The sequence below is a fragment of the Polypterus senegalus genome, chromosome 4 (genome assembly GCF_016835505.1).
Source record: "Polypterus senegalus isolate Bchr_013 chromosome 4, ASM1683550v1, whole genome shotgun sequence".
Lineage (NCBI taxonomy): Eukaryota > Metazoa > Chordata > Cladistia > Polypteriformes > Polypteridae > Polypterus > Polypterus senegalus.
In genome coordinates, this window is record NC_053157.1 from 2,742,907 (window position 1) to 2,755,713 (window position 12,807).

A 12,807-nucleotide genomic window follows, 5' to 3' on the forward strand; every position below is an offset into this window, starting at 1 on the left:
CAGGAATCATGGGAAAGAAGGGGGGTCCTTTCATCGGATTGGCTGGCCCAGCACTGTTTTTAGCCGTGGAATGGCCAAATAACAACAACAAAATTTATTTCTATAGCACATTTTCATACAAACAGTAGCTCAAAGTGCTTTACATAATAAAGAATAGAAAAATAAAAGACACAATAAGAAAACAAAATAAATCAACATTAATTAAAATCGAATGAAAGTAAGGTTCAGTGACCAGGGGGGACAGAAAAAACAAAATAAAACTCCAGACGGCTGGAGAAAAAAATAAAATCTGTAGGGATTCCAGACCATGAGACCACCCAGTCCCCTCTGGGCATTCTACCTAACATAAATGAAACAGTCCTCTTTGGATTTTAGGGTTCTCACGGAAGGGCTTGATGATGATGATGGTCACGTAGACTTCTTCCTTTTAATCCGTCCATCATTGTTGGAGCATCATGAAGCTTTGAGTAGGTGGAGGTGGCGCAGGCCACCACCACAAAGAAACCAGAAAAGAAACAGAAAAGAGAGTAGGGGTCAGTACCGATTTTAGAGCCACCATGAATAGTTATTATGAAGAATTGAACATACAGAGTATCAGGATTAAGTTAAATTAAGTTAAATTGAAGTTATAGAAAGGCCATGTTAAAGTAATGTGTTTTCAGCAGTGTTTTAAAGTGCTCTACTGTATCAGCCTGGTGAATTCCTATTGGCAGGCTATTCCAGATTTTAGGTGCATAGCAGCAGAAGGCCACCTCACCACTTCTTTTAAGTTTTGTTCTTGGAATTCTAAGGAGACACTCATTTGAGGATCTGAGGTTACGATTTGGAATATAAGGTGTCAGACACTCCGATATATAAGATGGCGCAGATTATTTAAGGTTTTAAAACCATAAGCAGAATTTTAAAGTCAATCCTGAATGACACAGGTGACCAGTGTAGTGACATCAAAACTGGAGAAATGTGTTCTGATTTTCTTTTCCTAGTTAGGATTCTAGCAGCTGCATTCTGCACTCGTTGCAAGTGATTTATGTCTTTTTTGGGTAGTCCTGAGAGGAGTGCGTTACAGTAATCTAGTCGACTGAAAACAAACGCGTGAACTAATTTCTCAGCATCTTTCAGTGATATAAGAGGTCTAACTTTAATGTTTCTTAAGTGAAAAAATGCTGTCCTAATCTGATGAATATGCGATTTAAAATTCAGATTACAGTCAACAATTACCCCTAAGCTTTTTACCTCCGTCTTGACTTTTAATCCTAATGTATCCAGTTTATTTCTAATAGCCTCATTGTATCCATTATTGCTAATCACTAAGATTTCAGTTTTCTCTTTATTTAACTTGAGAAAATTACTATTCATCCATTCTGAGATACAAGTCAGACATTGTGTTAGTGAATCGAGAGAGTCTGTGTCATCAGGTGCTATTGATAAGTACAGCTGTGTGTCATCAGCATAGCTGTGGTAGCTCACGTTGTGCCCTGAGATAATCTGACCTAACGGAAGCATGTAGATTGAAAAGAGCAGCGGACCCAGGATAGAGCCTTGTGGAACACCATATTGGATATCATGTGTCTTTGAAGTATAATTCCCACAACTTACAAAGAATTTTCTCCCTGTCAGATAGGATTCAAACCAATTTAAGACCCTGCCAGAGAGGCCCACCCATTGACTAGGGCGATTTCTAAGAATATTGTGATCAATGGTGTCAAATGCAGCACTCAGATCTAAGAGGATGAGAACAGATAAATGGCCTCTGTCTGCATTTACCCGCAGGTCATTTACTACTTTAACGAGTGCAGTTTCTGTGCTGTGATTTGTTCTAAAACCCGACTGAAATTTATCAAGAATAGCAGGTTTATTGAGGTGGTCATTTAACTGCATAATGACTGCCTTCTCCAGAACTTTACTTAAGAAAGGCAGGTTAGAGATGGGTCTAAAATTTTCAAGAGCCGAAGGGTCAAGATTATGTTTCATAAGTAAGGGTTTAACTACAGCAGTCTTAAGACAGTCTGGCAAGACCCCCGTATCTAATGACGAATTTACTATGTCAAGAATATTGTCAATTAACACGCCTGATACTTCTTTGAAAAACCTTGTTGGTATCGGGTCAAGGACACAGGTGGAGGATTTTAATTGAGAGATTATTTTTTGTAAATCAGGTAAATCTATCCTAGTGAAAGAGTTTAATTTGTTTATAACAGAATGCTGGGGTTTAGGAGGATCCTTAGTGTTGGAGGGATATATTATGTTATTTCTAATATCATTAATTTTTTGATTGAAAAATACAGCGATAGCCTCACAGGTTTTACTGGGAGAACTTAGGAGGCATTCCTTTGAGTTACCTGGTTTAGTAGGCGATCAATTGTAGAAAATGGGGAGGCAGCTTGATGGATGAGGTCTCCAGGAGTCTAAAAATATCCAAATCATATTATGTGATATCATCTACTGTTAAATTGTGCTCCGTACTTCTAAAATTTTTATTTTTATGCTGTATTGAGGATTTGTTCTGTTCTGTGTATTGTAGTGTAGATTAAAGTTGGACAGTTTAACATCTGTTGCAGAGAGACGGGCACTAAGCAAACTCCTGTCAATCATGAAGAATCCACTGCATCCACTGAACAGGATCATCTCCAGACAGAGGAGTAGCTTCAGTGACAGACTTTTGTCACCGTCCTGTTCCACTGACAGACTGAGGAGATCGTTTCTCCCCCACACTATGCGACTTTTCAATTCCACCCGGGGGAGTAAATGCGAACATTAATTTTATTTTAATTCTTTTCATTTTTATTACTATTTAATTTAATAATGTTTCTTTGTATCAGTATACTGCTGCTGGATTATGTGAATTTCCCCTTGGGATTAATAAAGTATCTATCTATCTATCTATCTATCTATCTATCTATCTATCTATCTATCTATCTATCTATCTATCTATCTATCTATCTATCTATCTATCTATCTATCTATCTATCTATCTATCTATCTATCTATCTATCTATCTATCTATCTATCTATCTATCTATCTATCTATCTATCTATCTATCTATCTATCTATCTATCTATCTATCTAGTGTATTGACCCCCTTCTTTTGACACCTACTGCACGCCCAGCCTACCTGGAAAGGGGTCTCTCTTTGAGCTGCCTTTCCCAAGGTTTCTTCCATTTTCCCTACAAGGTTTTTGGGAGTTTTTCCTTGTCAAGGCTGGGGGGCTGTGAAGAGGCAGGGTCTGTTAAAGCCCATTGCGGCACTTCCTGTGTGATTTTGGGATATACAAAAATAAATGGTATTGTATTGTAAACTGTCTATGCGGGAAGTGAGCGCGAGGGCCTTCGGTGCGCCTACTTACTGCTGTGCTGAAGTCTCACACACAATCTGTCGAAAGGGGAGGGGGCGGGGTGCTTCCAAATAAAGCACATTTCATTCATAATATTGTCAATTCAAGCCCATAATGTCACAATTAATATCTCCTGGGTTGTGGGAAATCGCAGAAATCGTTAGATGGGCGCTGAGCAGAGTACAGCAAACAGGAAGAATAAATCCTCCAATGTGAAGCTGACGCCAGCTCAATGCCTGTGCTCTCTCTATTCTTTATCATAGGTTAGTAAATTCGCCATCACAGGCATGCACATTACAGGCTTTAAAATAGTAAAATATCATCAATGAGGTTTTGGACATGTTGATAAAATGATTTGAGTTAGTAAGAGTTTTTGTGTTTGGATATACAGGTATATGTTTGCGTACTAACGTACTAATGCAAATGACTCGCGTAGTGGAGAGTGGTAGGCAGGGAAAGTTAGCCCAAAATAATCAACTGACTGCAGCTCTGAGAGAAAAGGTTTCTGTAGTTGTTAGTGACCTGGTGAACTGATGACTGGAGATGGGACTAAAGTGAAAATTCTTTACACTATAACAAAATATTTTGGTGCTGTATAAATGTAAAATTTGATTTTGTCTCTGTTAGGCATTACATTTCCAATAGTTTGTTTTATTGCACTGATTTTGTTCAGTATTTATTAGAACGCTGAGTTGGCGCCGGGGGGGCTACGCGCCAGAGGGGGTGTTCGCCCAGGGCACCAAACAGGCTAGGATCCCCCCTGTACACACCGACCTCAAAACCTTGAAGCCCTCAAGAATACTATTTGCCACAACATTGCCGTTATTTCCCTTGAAATGGCTGAATGAGTCACGCGAGCGTTCAGAAATCGTCTCAAAGAGTGTATCCCTAATGATGGCCCACACCTTGCAGACATCATTTTTAAAACACAGTGAAAAAACATCTATTTTGTATACTCTTTCTTGTGTGGTAATGAAATTTATTTTATCTTGTAGCGTTTTTTGTACAATAAACGTTTGACGTGTGGTACTTCTTTTTGGTTACCCTTTACTTCCGGATGTTGTCTTGCTGAAAAACAAATCTTCTCCCGAGGTGCAGGTTTCTTGCAGGATTTCCTCATCTTTTTGCTCCATTCATTTTTCCTCACACAAACCTTTCAGGGCCTGCTGCAGAGAAACATCCCAGCAGCCTGACTCCTCTGCCATGGTGAGGGAGATGTGTTTTTGATAATGTGCAGTGTAAAATGGCGCCTGGTCTAATGGCCAAGAAGCTCAGTCTTACTCTTATCAGACCCTAAAACCTTTTGCATCTAATTTCAGAGTTTCTCATAAACCCTTTGGCAGACTCTTGCCAAGATGTCAGTGACTTAGTCTTTGCCACACTCTCTAATAAAGCTGAGACTGGTGAAGGACTTGGGCACGATCTGCACGTCTGCACGATCTCACCCACTAAGCTTACAGAGCTGTTTTTAATCAACCTCGTGAGTTATTCCACCATTAACATTCTTTTTACATTTCTTTGCAGTGTTTTGTCGAACACAACTGGTTTCACCTTACGGGCATAATGTGTGGTTTGGCCATCTACAACTCCACTGTGGTAGACCTGCACTTCCCGCTGGCGCTATATAAGAAGCTTCTGGATGTACTGCCTACACTTGAAGACCTGAAGGAACTTTCCCCTACTGAGGGAAGGTGTGTAGATGTGACCTCATAAGGTAGAAGAAAATGAGAAAAGTTTGTTATCACTCTCTACCATGACAAAGACCAGTGAGGGCTATAGCTTGTTCTCTACTTATTTCCCTTTTGGTTATATTCCAAGGTTATTCTCACCTGTACAGATTATAATGAGATTCTTACTTGCAGGTCTCCCACAGACTAGTGACAGGAATACAATGCAAACAACAGACCATGTATATAACACCATAAGTTAAATACAAAATCAATCCATATTTTCGAGAAATACACGTCAGTCCAACTCATGCAGTGACTGTTGAGTAGCCTTTTGAACGCAGGATAAATCCTGTCCTTGACTTAATTGCGCAAGATCTGATGGACCAGAAGAGTGGCTGCACAGGATGGCTCATCTTCAGTAGTACAAGTGAGTATGCGTGTGATGTTTGTGCCCTGAAAATATGACAAACATTAGACAGAGAAATAATAAATACTGTAAAATAAGCGCACAAGAAACAATAAAGGGGCTAAGGTCCCAAGTGGAAAGCCCCATTCAGTGTTTTAATGAATAGATCTTCATTTGGTTGTGGTCACCACTGATGTACATTTGGAGTCCCTCGTAGTGATGGGTGATGTAACTGAGATGAGCAGGTAGGCCGAGTCATGTGGGGATCACAGATAACATTCTGGGTAGAAGTCTTGGGAACTGTGGGGGTCACCAAATACTAGCAAAGTGTATGAAAATTGAAAACCTGGTCTAGTAAATAAATACGTCTGTCTCTTAACTATTACTTTGGCATTACCACTTATGAAAATGAAGTAAGATACCCTAATGAATTAAAACACAGGTTCAGGTTGGGTCAGGATGAGAAGCATGCACTGGTATGGTCTGTGGCTGCACCCACCACATGAGAAAACAGCTTGGGGTCCCGGTTGGCAACCCGCCCCAGGTAGACACGCGGTCCAGTCCTTCCTCTGGAACTATGGAGGAAGCAGACAAATACCCTCTCGTCTCTTTTATCATTCTTGTGTGTAACTCTACTAACCTTTGGCTTCTCACCGTTGAAAGTCAGATTCATTCATTGATGCCTTTTGGGTTTTGTGTTAAACAGCTCGCTGTGTCTTAATTCTTTTGGAGAGCTAGATTTATTTTTCTTGAGTCTGTTTTTCATTGTATTTTTGGCACATTTGGTGACTGAAACATGCACTCCTTACCAGTGTGGAGAACCAACCCAGACACAAACAGGCAGGCACCGTAAGTCGAAAAACACCCACGTTTACTTACAATAAAAACTGTCCCGCACACACCACAATGGCCATGTACCAAGCACCCATGGGCCTCTCAATGGTCCATCCTTCCTTCACCGCCTTTACTCCTCTCCTCCAAGCTTCATCCTCTTCCTCCCGACTCCTGCTGACGACTGGAGGGAGGTGTCCCTTTTATTCCCACCCGGACATGCTCCAGGTGCCCCTTGATGAGCTTCCTGCGGTTGCAATTTGCAGTTATAGATGCCAACTGAACCCATAAAGTAAAAAACAAGTAAAGGTCCGGATGAGGGAAATAAAGGTAGAGGTCTCGTCACGTTGCTGTAGTTTCTAGTAGCCCTTCTCACATTTTTAGGGGAAGCTAGAAAGAAGAATTAAGAAAGAGTTTGTTACATGGCAAAGTTGGAGCAAAAACTCTAGAAGCGCCTTAGACACTGAGATTGGTGCTTTATATGAGCGTGTGTGTGTGTGTGTGTATGTAGGGAAATGAATTGTTATATGCTAAGTTTAATTATGTTTATTTCATGATAGATAGATTGACGTGAAGGGCACTATATGGTAGATGGATAGATATGAAAGGCATTATATGATAGATAGATAGTGTGACATGATACGCCTTGACACATCAAAAAGGTTTGAGGCAGCCACCTGTATACTCGAATAAAGGCTGCAACAAGTGAAAATTGAAGGTACAGTATTGTACAGTTTGAGTCCACAACAGAAATAATTCATAGAAGGAAGTTGGCTGGGTTTTAAGGCAAGGCAGGGGAAGTGATGTCATTGGGTCCGGAACTGGAAATGATATCATCGGGCCTGCAAACCGGAAGTGACGTCAGAGGTTCCAGGCAGAATGTCCCATGTTTGGTCTGCAGGGCAAAAAAAAGAACCACTCCCTGGCCTGGCGTGAAATTGCCGCCTTTTGGTCCTTCTAGCTGCCTCCCATGCGCACGTGTGACAATAGATAGATAAGATGTGAAAGGCACTATATAATAGAGAGATATGATTAATACAAAGGGTAAATGCAGAAATATGAATAAAACAAATATATAAAGAAATGTAATGAAAGTTTCAAATAAATATTTTCATTGTTGTTTCCTCCACAGAAGTCTTCAGCAGCTCCTTGAATATCCAGGTGATGATATTGAAGACGCCTTCTGTCTGAATTTTTCTGTAAGTCTTATGTAACTACAGTGAAGTATTTTCATGTGTTCAATACATTATGTGGCTGAGAGTAAAGCACTGTGGCCCCACCTAAGAAGATTCACACTTAAAATCTGCGACACAGCGGTCAGTTTCAGGACAGCGCAGTACAGACTAATAACACCATTGTTGTAAATTGTAGTGTAATTAAGATATTTCCTGTAATGTTTTCGTGCTTCGAAAAAAAATGCCCTATTTTTAACACCACTAATTATAACCCCAATGTGTTAGTCTGATGCCAAACAGGAAAGTCGCCTATGAATATGTCTCTGAACCGAATGGTTGCTTCCCTTGGGTAGCTGAGCATTTCTGACACAACATTATACAAAATATTTATGACTTCTGTTCAATGGAAATGAATGTCTGAATTACATTTTTTAAGTCTCTCTGTTGGGTTTAAGTCAACTCGAATATTCTTTATAACTGAATCACTTGTTTGTAGATTTGCTTTTGTGTCAAAAAAATTAATCAGTTAATTTTTTTAATTGAAATCAGTGCCATATTTATCAAAATGTACATACAGTGTTTCCTTTATGCGTTTTAATATTTTTCTGTAAAGCAGAAATAACTTGGTGACTACTATCTAATACAATACCGTTTTAATAACCACATTCCTGGGCATATTCAATTATTCCAGGTAGTTTACTGCAAAGTTTTGTGTAACAGAAACAATTGAATCTCTTATATATATTTCTCTTCTGGTTCGTCCTGCTTCCTCTTGAAACTCGGTCCCCCCCACATTCAGCCCACACGGCATTTCTCGATTCCTACCCACAGGAGTCTTTATACACCCTCACACCAACTGGCATGCCTCCCCATATACTTCATCTAAAGGTGGGAGCCGTAGTTATGCTCCTCCGAAATATTATGCCATCTAAAGGTCTTTGCAACGAAACACGACTCATCGTTACCCGAATACATACAAATATTATTGAGTGCTAACTGATCACTATCCAAAAATCTGAAACAATCTTCATTCCCAGAATCTCTCTCCTTCCCTTTTAAATTTAAACGCACACAATTCCCACTCAGACTCGCCTTCTCCATGACTATCAACAAGTCCCAGGGACAAACGTTTGCAAAGATTTGCGTTAATCTACAACAACCAGTCTTCAGCCACGGTCGGTTGTATGCGGCTTTTTCTAGGGTTAGATCTTTCGACTCATTATCTGTCGTCTCCAGCAAGACACCGATTCACATCTGTCTTTCAAGAAGTATTTCTTTCTTCTTGATTTCTGAATTCCTTTCTCACCGTTTTCTGTCCCTATTCTTACACCGCCGTATGCTACGGCTGGCATTGGCTAGTAAACAGTAAAAGACTAATCAGTCAACAGCTCAAGGTAAGTTTTTTTTTTTTATTGTAATTCATTTTGAGCCATGTCGTCATGCAAATTAGTCTCGCCCTTTTGTTGGTTCTGTGAATAATGCTTTGTTTAAAGTAAGAAGATAAAAGAGCAAGGAATTATTGAATTTCTGACTATTAGCCTCGGCCCTTTGCTTAAGCAGACCAGTTTATTTACTCGTCATCCCCGTTCTGCTTCAGGCAGAGGAGTTTAAGCATCTTGGGGGTCTTGATCGCCAGTGAGGGAAGAAGGGGCCAAGGCATATTGGAGCAGCGTTTGCAGTCATGCTGATGCTTTACTGGCCAGTCATGGTGAAGAGGGAGCCGAGCCGAAAGGCAGAGTTCTTGATTTACCAGTCAGTCTGTGTTCCTACCCTCACCTGTGGTCTCAGGCCTTTGGGCAGTCAATGAAAGAACTAGGAAAGGGTTACAGCCTTCAGAAATGTGTTTCCTTTACTGGGGCTCAGCCGAGGAGCACAGACATTCAGGAGGAGCTCAGATTACAGCTGCTGCTCCGCCGCCACATAGAAAGGAGCCAGTTAAGGTGCTTTGGGTACCTGACTAGGATGCCTCCCTAGAAAGAGATGATCTGGGCATGTCCAACCAGCAGGTGACCGAAGGGCATTCTCTATGAGTCAGCTGGTTAGGGAACACCTCTGTATCCCCCTTGGAGGAAATGGCAGTGGAAAGAGACCTCTGGGCATTTTTGCTTGAACGGTTCCCCCAACAACTCAGATCCGGTTAAACTGCAAAAGATGGGTGGATGGCTGTATAGTCTGGTCAAGTGACATTCTTCTTTTATTAACGCCCTTATTTTATTCCTGCTCAAAAGAATGTGTTATCATCGTTTGAATCCGATACCTCACAATGGGGATTTTTTCCTTCTCTTGCTGTATTTAGTAGGCTGACCTCCAGTTCTCTACCCATCAGAACAGTTCCTGACAGAAGCCTGGAAATCCCACCTTTGAAGTGTGATGCTGTCGATCACAGCCTCCCCATTCTCAGTCCTGGGATGACGAAAACTCCCACAAGTTAAATGTGTGGAAGCCCAGGCAGTGACAAACAGCACCCATAAATAAGATGAATACTCGTGCAACATATTTACGTGGCAGTGCCACACTGTTACTAACTATTAATAGACCTGGATGATGTTTGACGCTGCTTCTCCAACAACATGTGAAGTACGGTCAAATTAACTGATTTTAATTAGCACATTTAGGTGTTGCGTTAAGAAATTTAATCGCTGACATTTTTATTGTGTTAATCGCACGCGTTAACGGCAATTAACCAGTAATCCTAAAAATATCTTCACAGATACATTTGTAGGGTTTATAATCGTCTCTTTAGGGGGTATAGTGGCGTTGTGGTTAACACTGCAGCCTCTTGGATGCGTCATGCTGGTTTAAAACTCTCACTTGTACTCATAAAATACGTTACCAACAATAGACACACATGTGAACTATACATACCATATGACATGTGATGTGTGTGTGTACGTACAATATGTATTTGTTATATACACTCATTGGCCACTTTATTAGGTACACCTTGCTAGTACCCAGTTGGACCCCCTTTTCCCTTCAGAACTGCCGTAATTCTTCATGGCTTTGATTCAAGAAGGTGCTGGAAACAGTCCTCAGGGATTTTGCTCCATATATTGACATGACAGCATCACACAGTTGCTGCACGTTTATCGGCTGCACATCCATGATGCTGATCTCCTGTTCCACCGTGAATGTGGAGGCCATTTGAGTCCAGTGGACTCCTTGTCATGTTCAACAAACCAGTTTGAGGTGATTCGAGTTTTGTGACATGACAGTGTATTATCCTGCTGGAAGTGGCCTTCAGAAGATGAATACACTTTGGTCATAAAGGAGAATGGACATGGTCAGCTACAATACTTGAGTAGGCTGTGACATTCAAATGATGGTCAGTTGGTACTAAGTGTGCCAAGAAAATATGCCCCACACCATTACACCACCACCATTACTTCCAGCCTGAAGCACTGAAACAAGGCAGGATGGATCCATGCTTTCATGTTGTTTGACGGCAAATTCTGACACTATCATCCGAATGTAGCAGCGGAAATCGAGACTCGTCAGACCGGGCAACGTTTTTCCAGTCTTCTGTTGTCCAAAATTTGTGAGCCCGTATGAATTGTAGCCTCACTTGTCTGTTCTGAGCTGACGGGAGTGTCACCCGGTGTGGTCTGCTGCTGCTGCAGCCCACCTGCTTCAAGGTCTGACGTGTTGTGTGTTCAGAGCTGCTCTTCTGCACACCTCGGTTGTCACAAGTGCTTATTTGAATTCCTGTCACCTTTCTGTCCACTCAGACCAGTCTGTTCAGTCTCCTCTGACCTCTAGCATTAACAAGGCATTGAACTGCCGCTCACTGGATATTTTCCAATTTTTGGACCATCTAGTCGTGCATGAGAATCCCAGTAGATCAGCAGTTTGTGAAATACACAGAGCAGCCTGCCTGGCACCAACAACCCTGCCACATTCAGAATCACTTCATTCTCCTTTCTTCCCCGTTCTGATGTTCAGTTTGAACTTTGGATGGATGGCTGATTAACAAGCAGTTTAACAAGTGTACCTAATAAATTGGCCAATGAGTATATTCATTGCAATGGAAGAAATATTTGCCGCCTTTCTGATGTCCTCTGTTTTTGTACATTTGTCAAAAATCTTTGCACAAACTGTAATATTGGGGAAAGGTAATTAGTAAAAAATATAAAATTGCTACTTAAAGGTATTCAACACTTGTAATGCATATGTGTAAAGGTAACTGTCCCCATAGTGATACCAGCCGACCCCATATATTGTCCCTTACTGTGAGCGTGAACTCGGTACCAGAAGATTCCTAGAATAGCACCAGGTGTCGGTCAAATAAAATTCCAAAAGAGATGAGGAGGTAAAAAGCTGTTGAAACTTTCCAATGAGAATACGGGCAATAAAGGGGATTTCAGTGCACCACAGTGAGAGCCATTATCTCGAAAGGAGGATATTTGGAAGGATGGAGAATCGTTCCCAGGAAAGACTGCCCTGCCAAAATGACCCCAAGGCCACAGTGATGACTCACGCAGGAAGTCACAGAAGATCCCAGAAGAACATCCGGAGTGCTGCAGTGTTCTGGCCAGCCTCGGCCAAGGTCAGTGTCCATAACTCCAAGGTAAGAAAGAGACTGAGGGTCAGTGATGTCATTGGAGAGCAGCAAATCAGAAGCCTCTGCTGTCCAGGGGGAACATCAGTGCTCATCTCGCATTTGCAGAGAAACACCTTTGTGATCCCCGAGCCTTTTGGGACAACGACAGATGAGTCAAAAGTAAAACGCAGGACATTAAGAACACGGGAACTACGCTGAAACAAGAGGGTGGATTCCCCTAGCTGCCACAGGACCAGGAAGACTTGCCATTTTTAAAAGAATCACAAACTGTTCAGTTTATTACAGTTTTCTTACGGAGAATGCTCTCTCATGTGTCTGTGACCTGAAGCTGAAGTGTCATTGGGTTATGCAGCACGACAAGGAGCCAAATTACAAAAGCAAATCACCAGCTGAGTGGTTTAGAAGAAAGAGAATTTGAGTTGATCTGAACAAAATAGAGAGACCTGAAACGAGCAGTTGATGCTCTCCAGACTATCAGTGTGTCTGAATTAAAGCGATTCTGCAAAGAGGAGTGGACTAAAACAGCCATGTGAAAGACTGAAGTCACATGAGGTGAAGTATTTATTTGTGCTTAATTCTGCTCCCAAATATTGAAACTATGGGCCAAATATTTGTACACATTGCATGCTGTGTGAAGGTCAGAGGCCATTCATTGTATAAAATATGTGTAAACTTTTATCCACTCTCAATATAAACATTATATACTACTCGAAAAAAATTAAAGGACCGCTTTTTAATCCAAGTCCAGCATCAAGTCAATGACACTTGTGTGCTATTGATCTACTCAGTTCAGTAGCAGAGTGGCTTGTTCATCGGGGCACTAGAGGGGCA

The 12,807-nt window shown here is 41.3% G+C and overlaps 1 protein-coding gene across 4 annotated transcripts in view; it reads left to right on the plus strand.

Moving 5' to 3' along the window:
• LOC120527090 (probable E3 ubiquitin-protein ligase HERC3) overlaps window positions 1-12,807 on the plus strand; it is a 101,120-nt gene that overhangs the window by 79,155 nt on the left and 9,158 nt on the right. For 3 of the 4 annotated variants that reach the window (XM_039750157.1, XM_039750159.1, XM_039750158.1), the window contains exons 19-20: window positions 4,858-5,024; window positions 7,373-7,439. In XM_039750157.1, the coding sequence (XP_039606091.1) occupies window positions 4,858-5,024; window positions 7,373-7,439 (234 nt within the window). Of the gene's footprint in view, window positions 1-4,857; window positions 5,048-7,372; window positions 7,440-12,807 lie in introns of those variants that run through there. The other variant, XM_039750160.1, reaches the window with a different exon arrangement.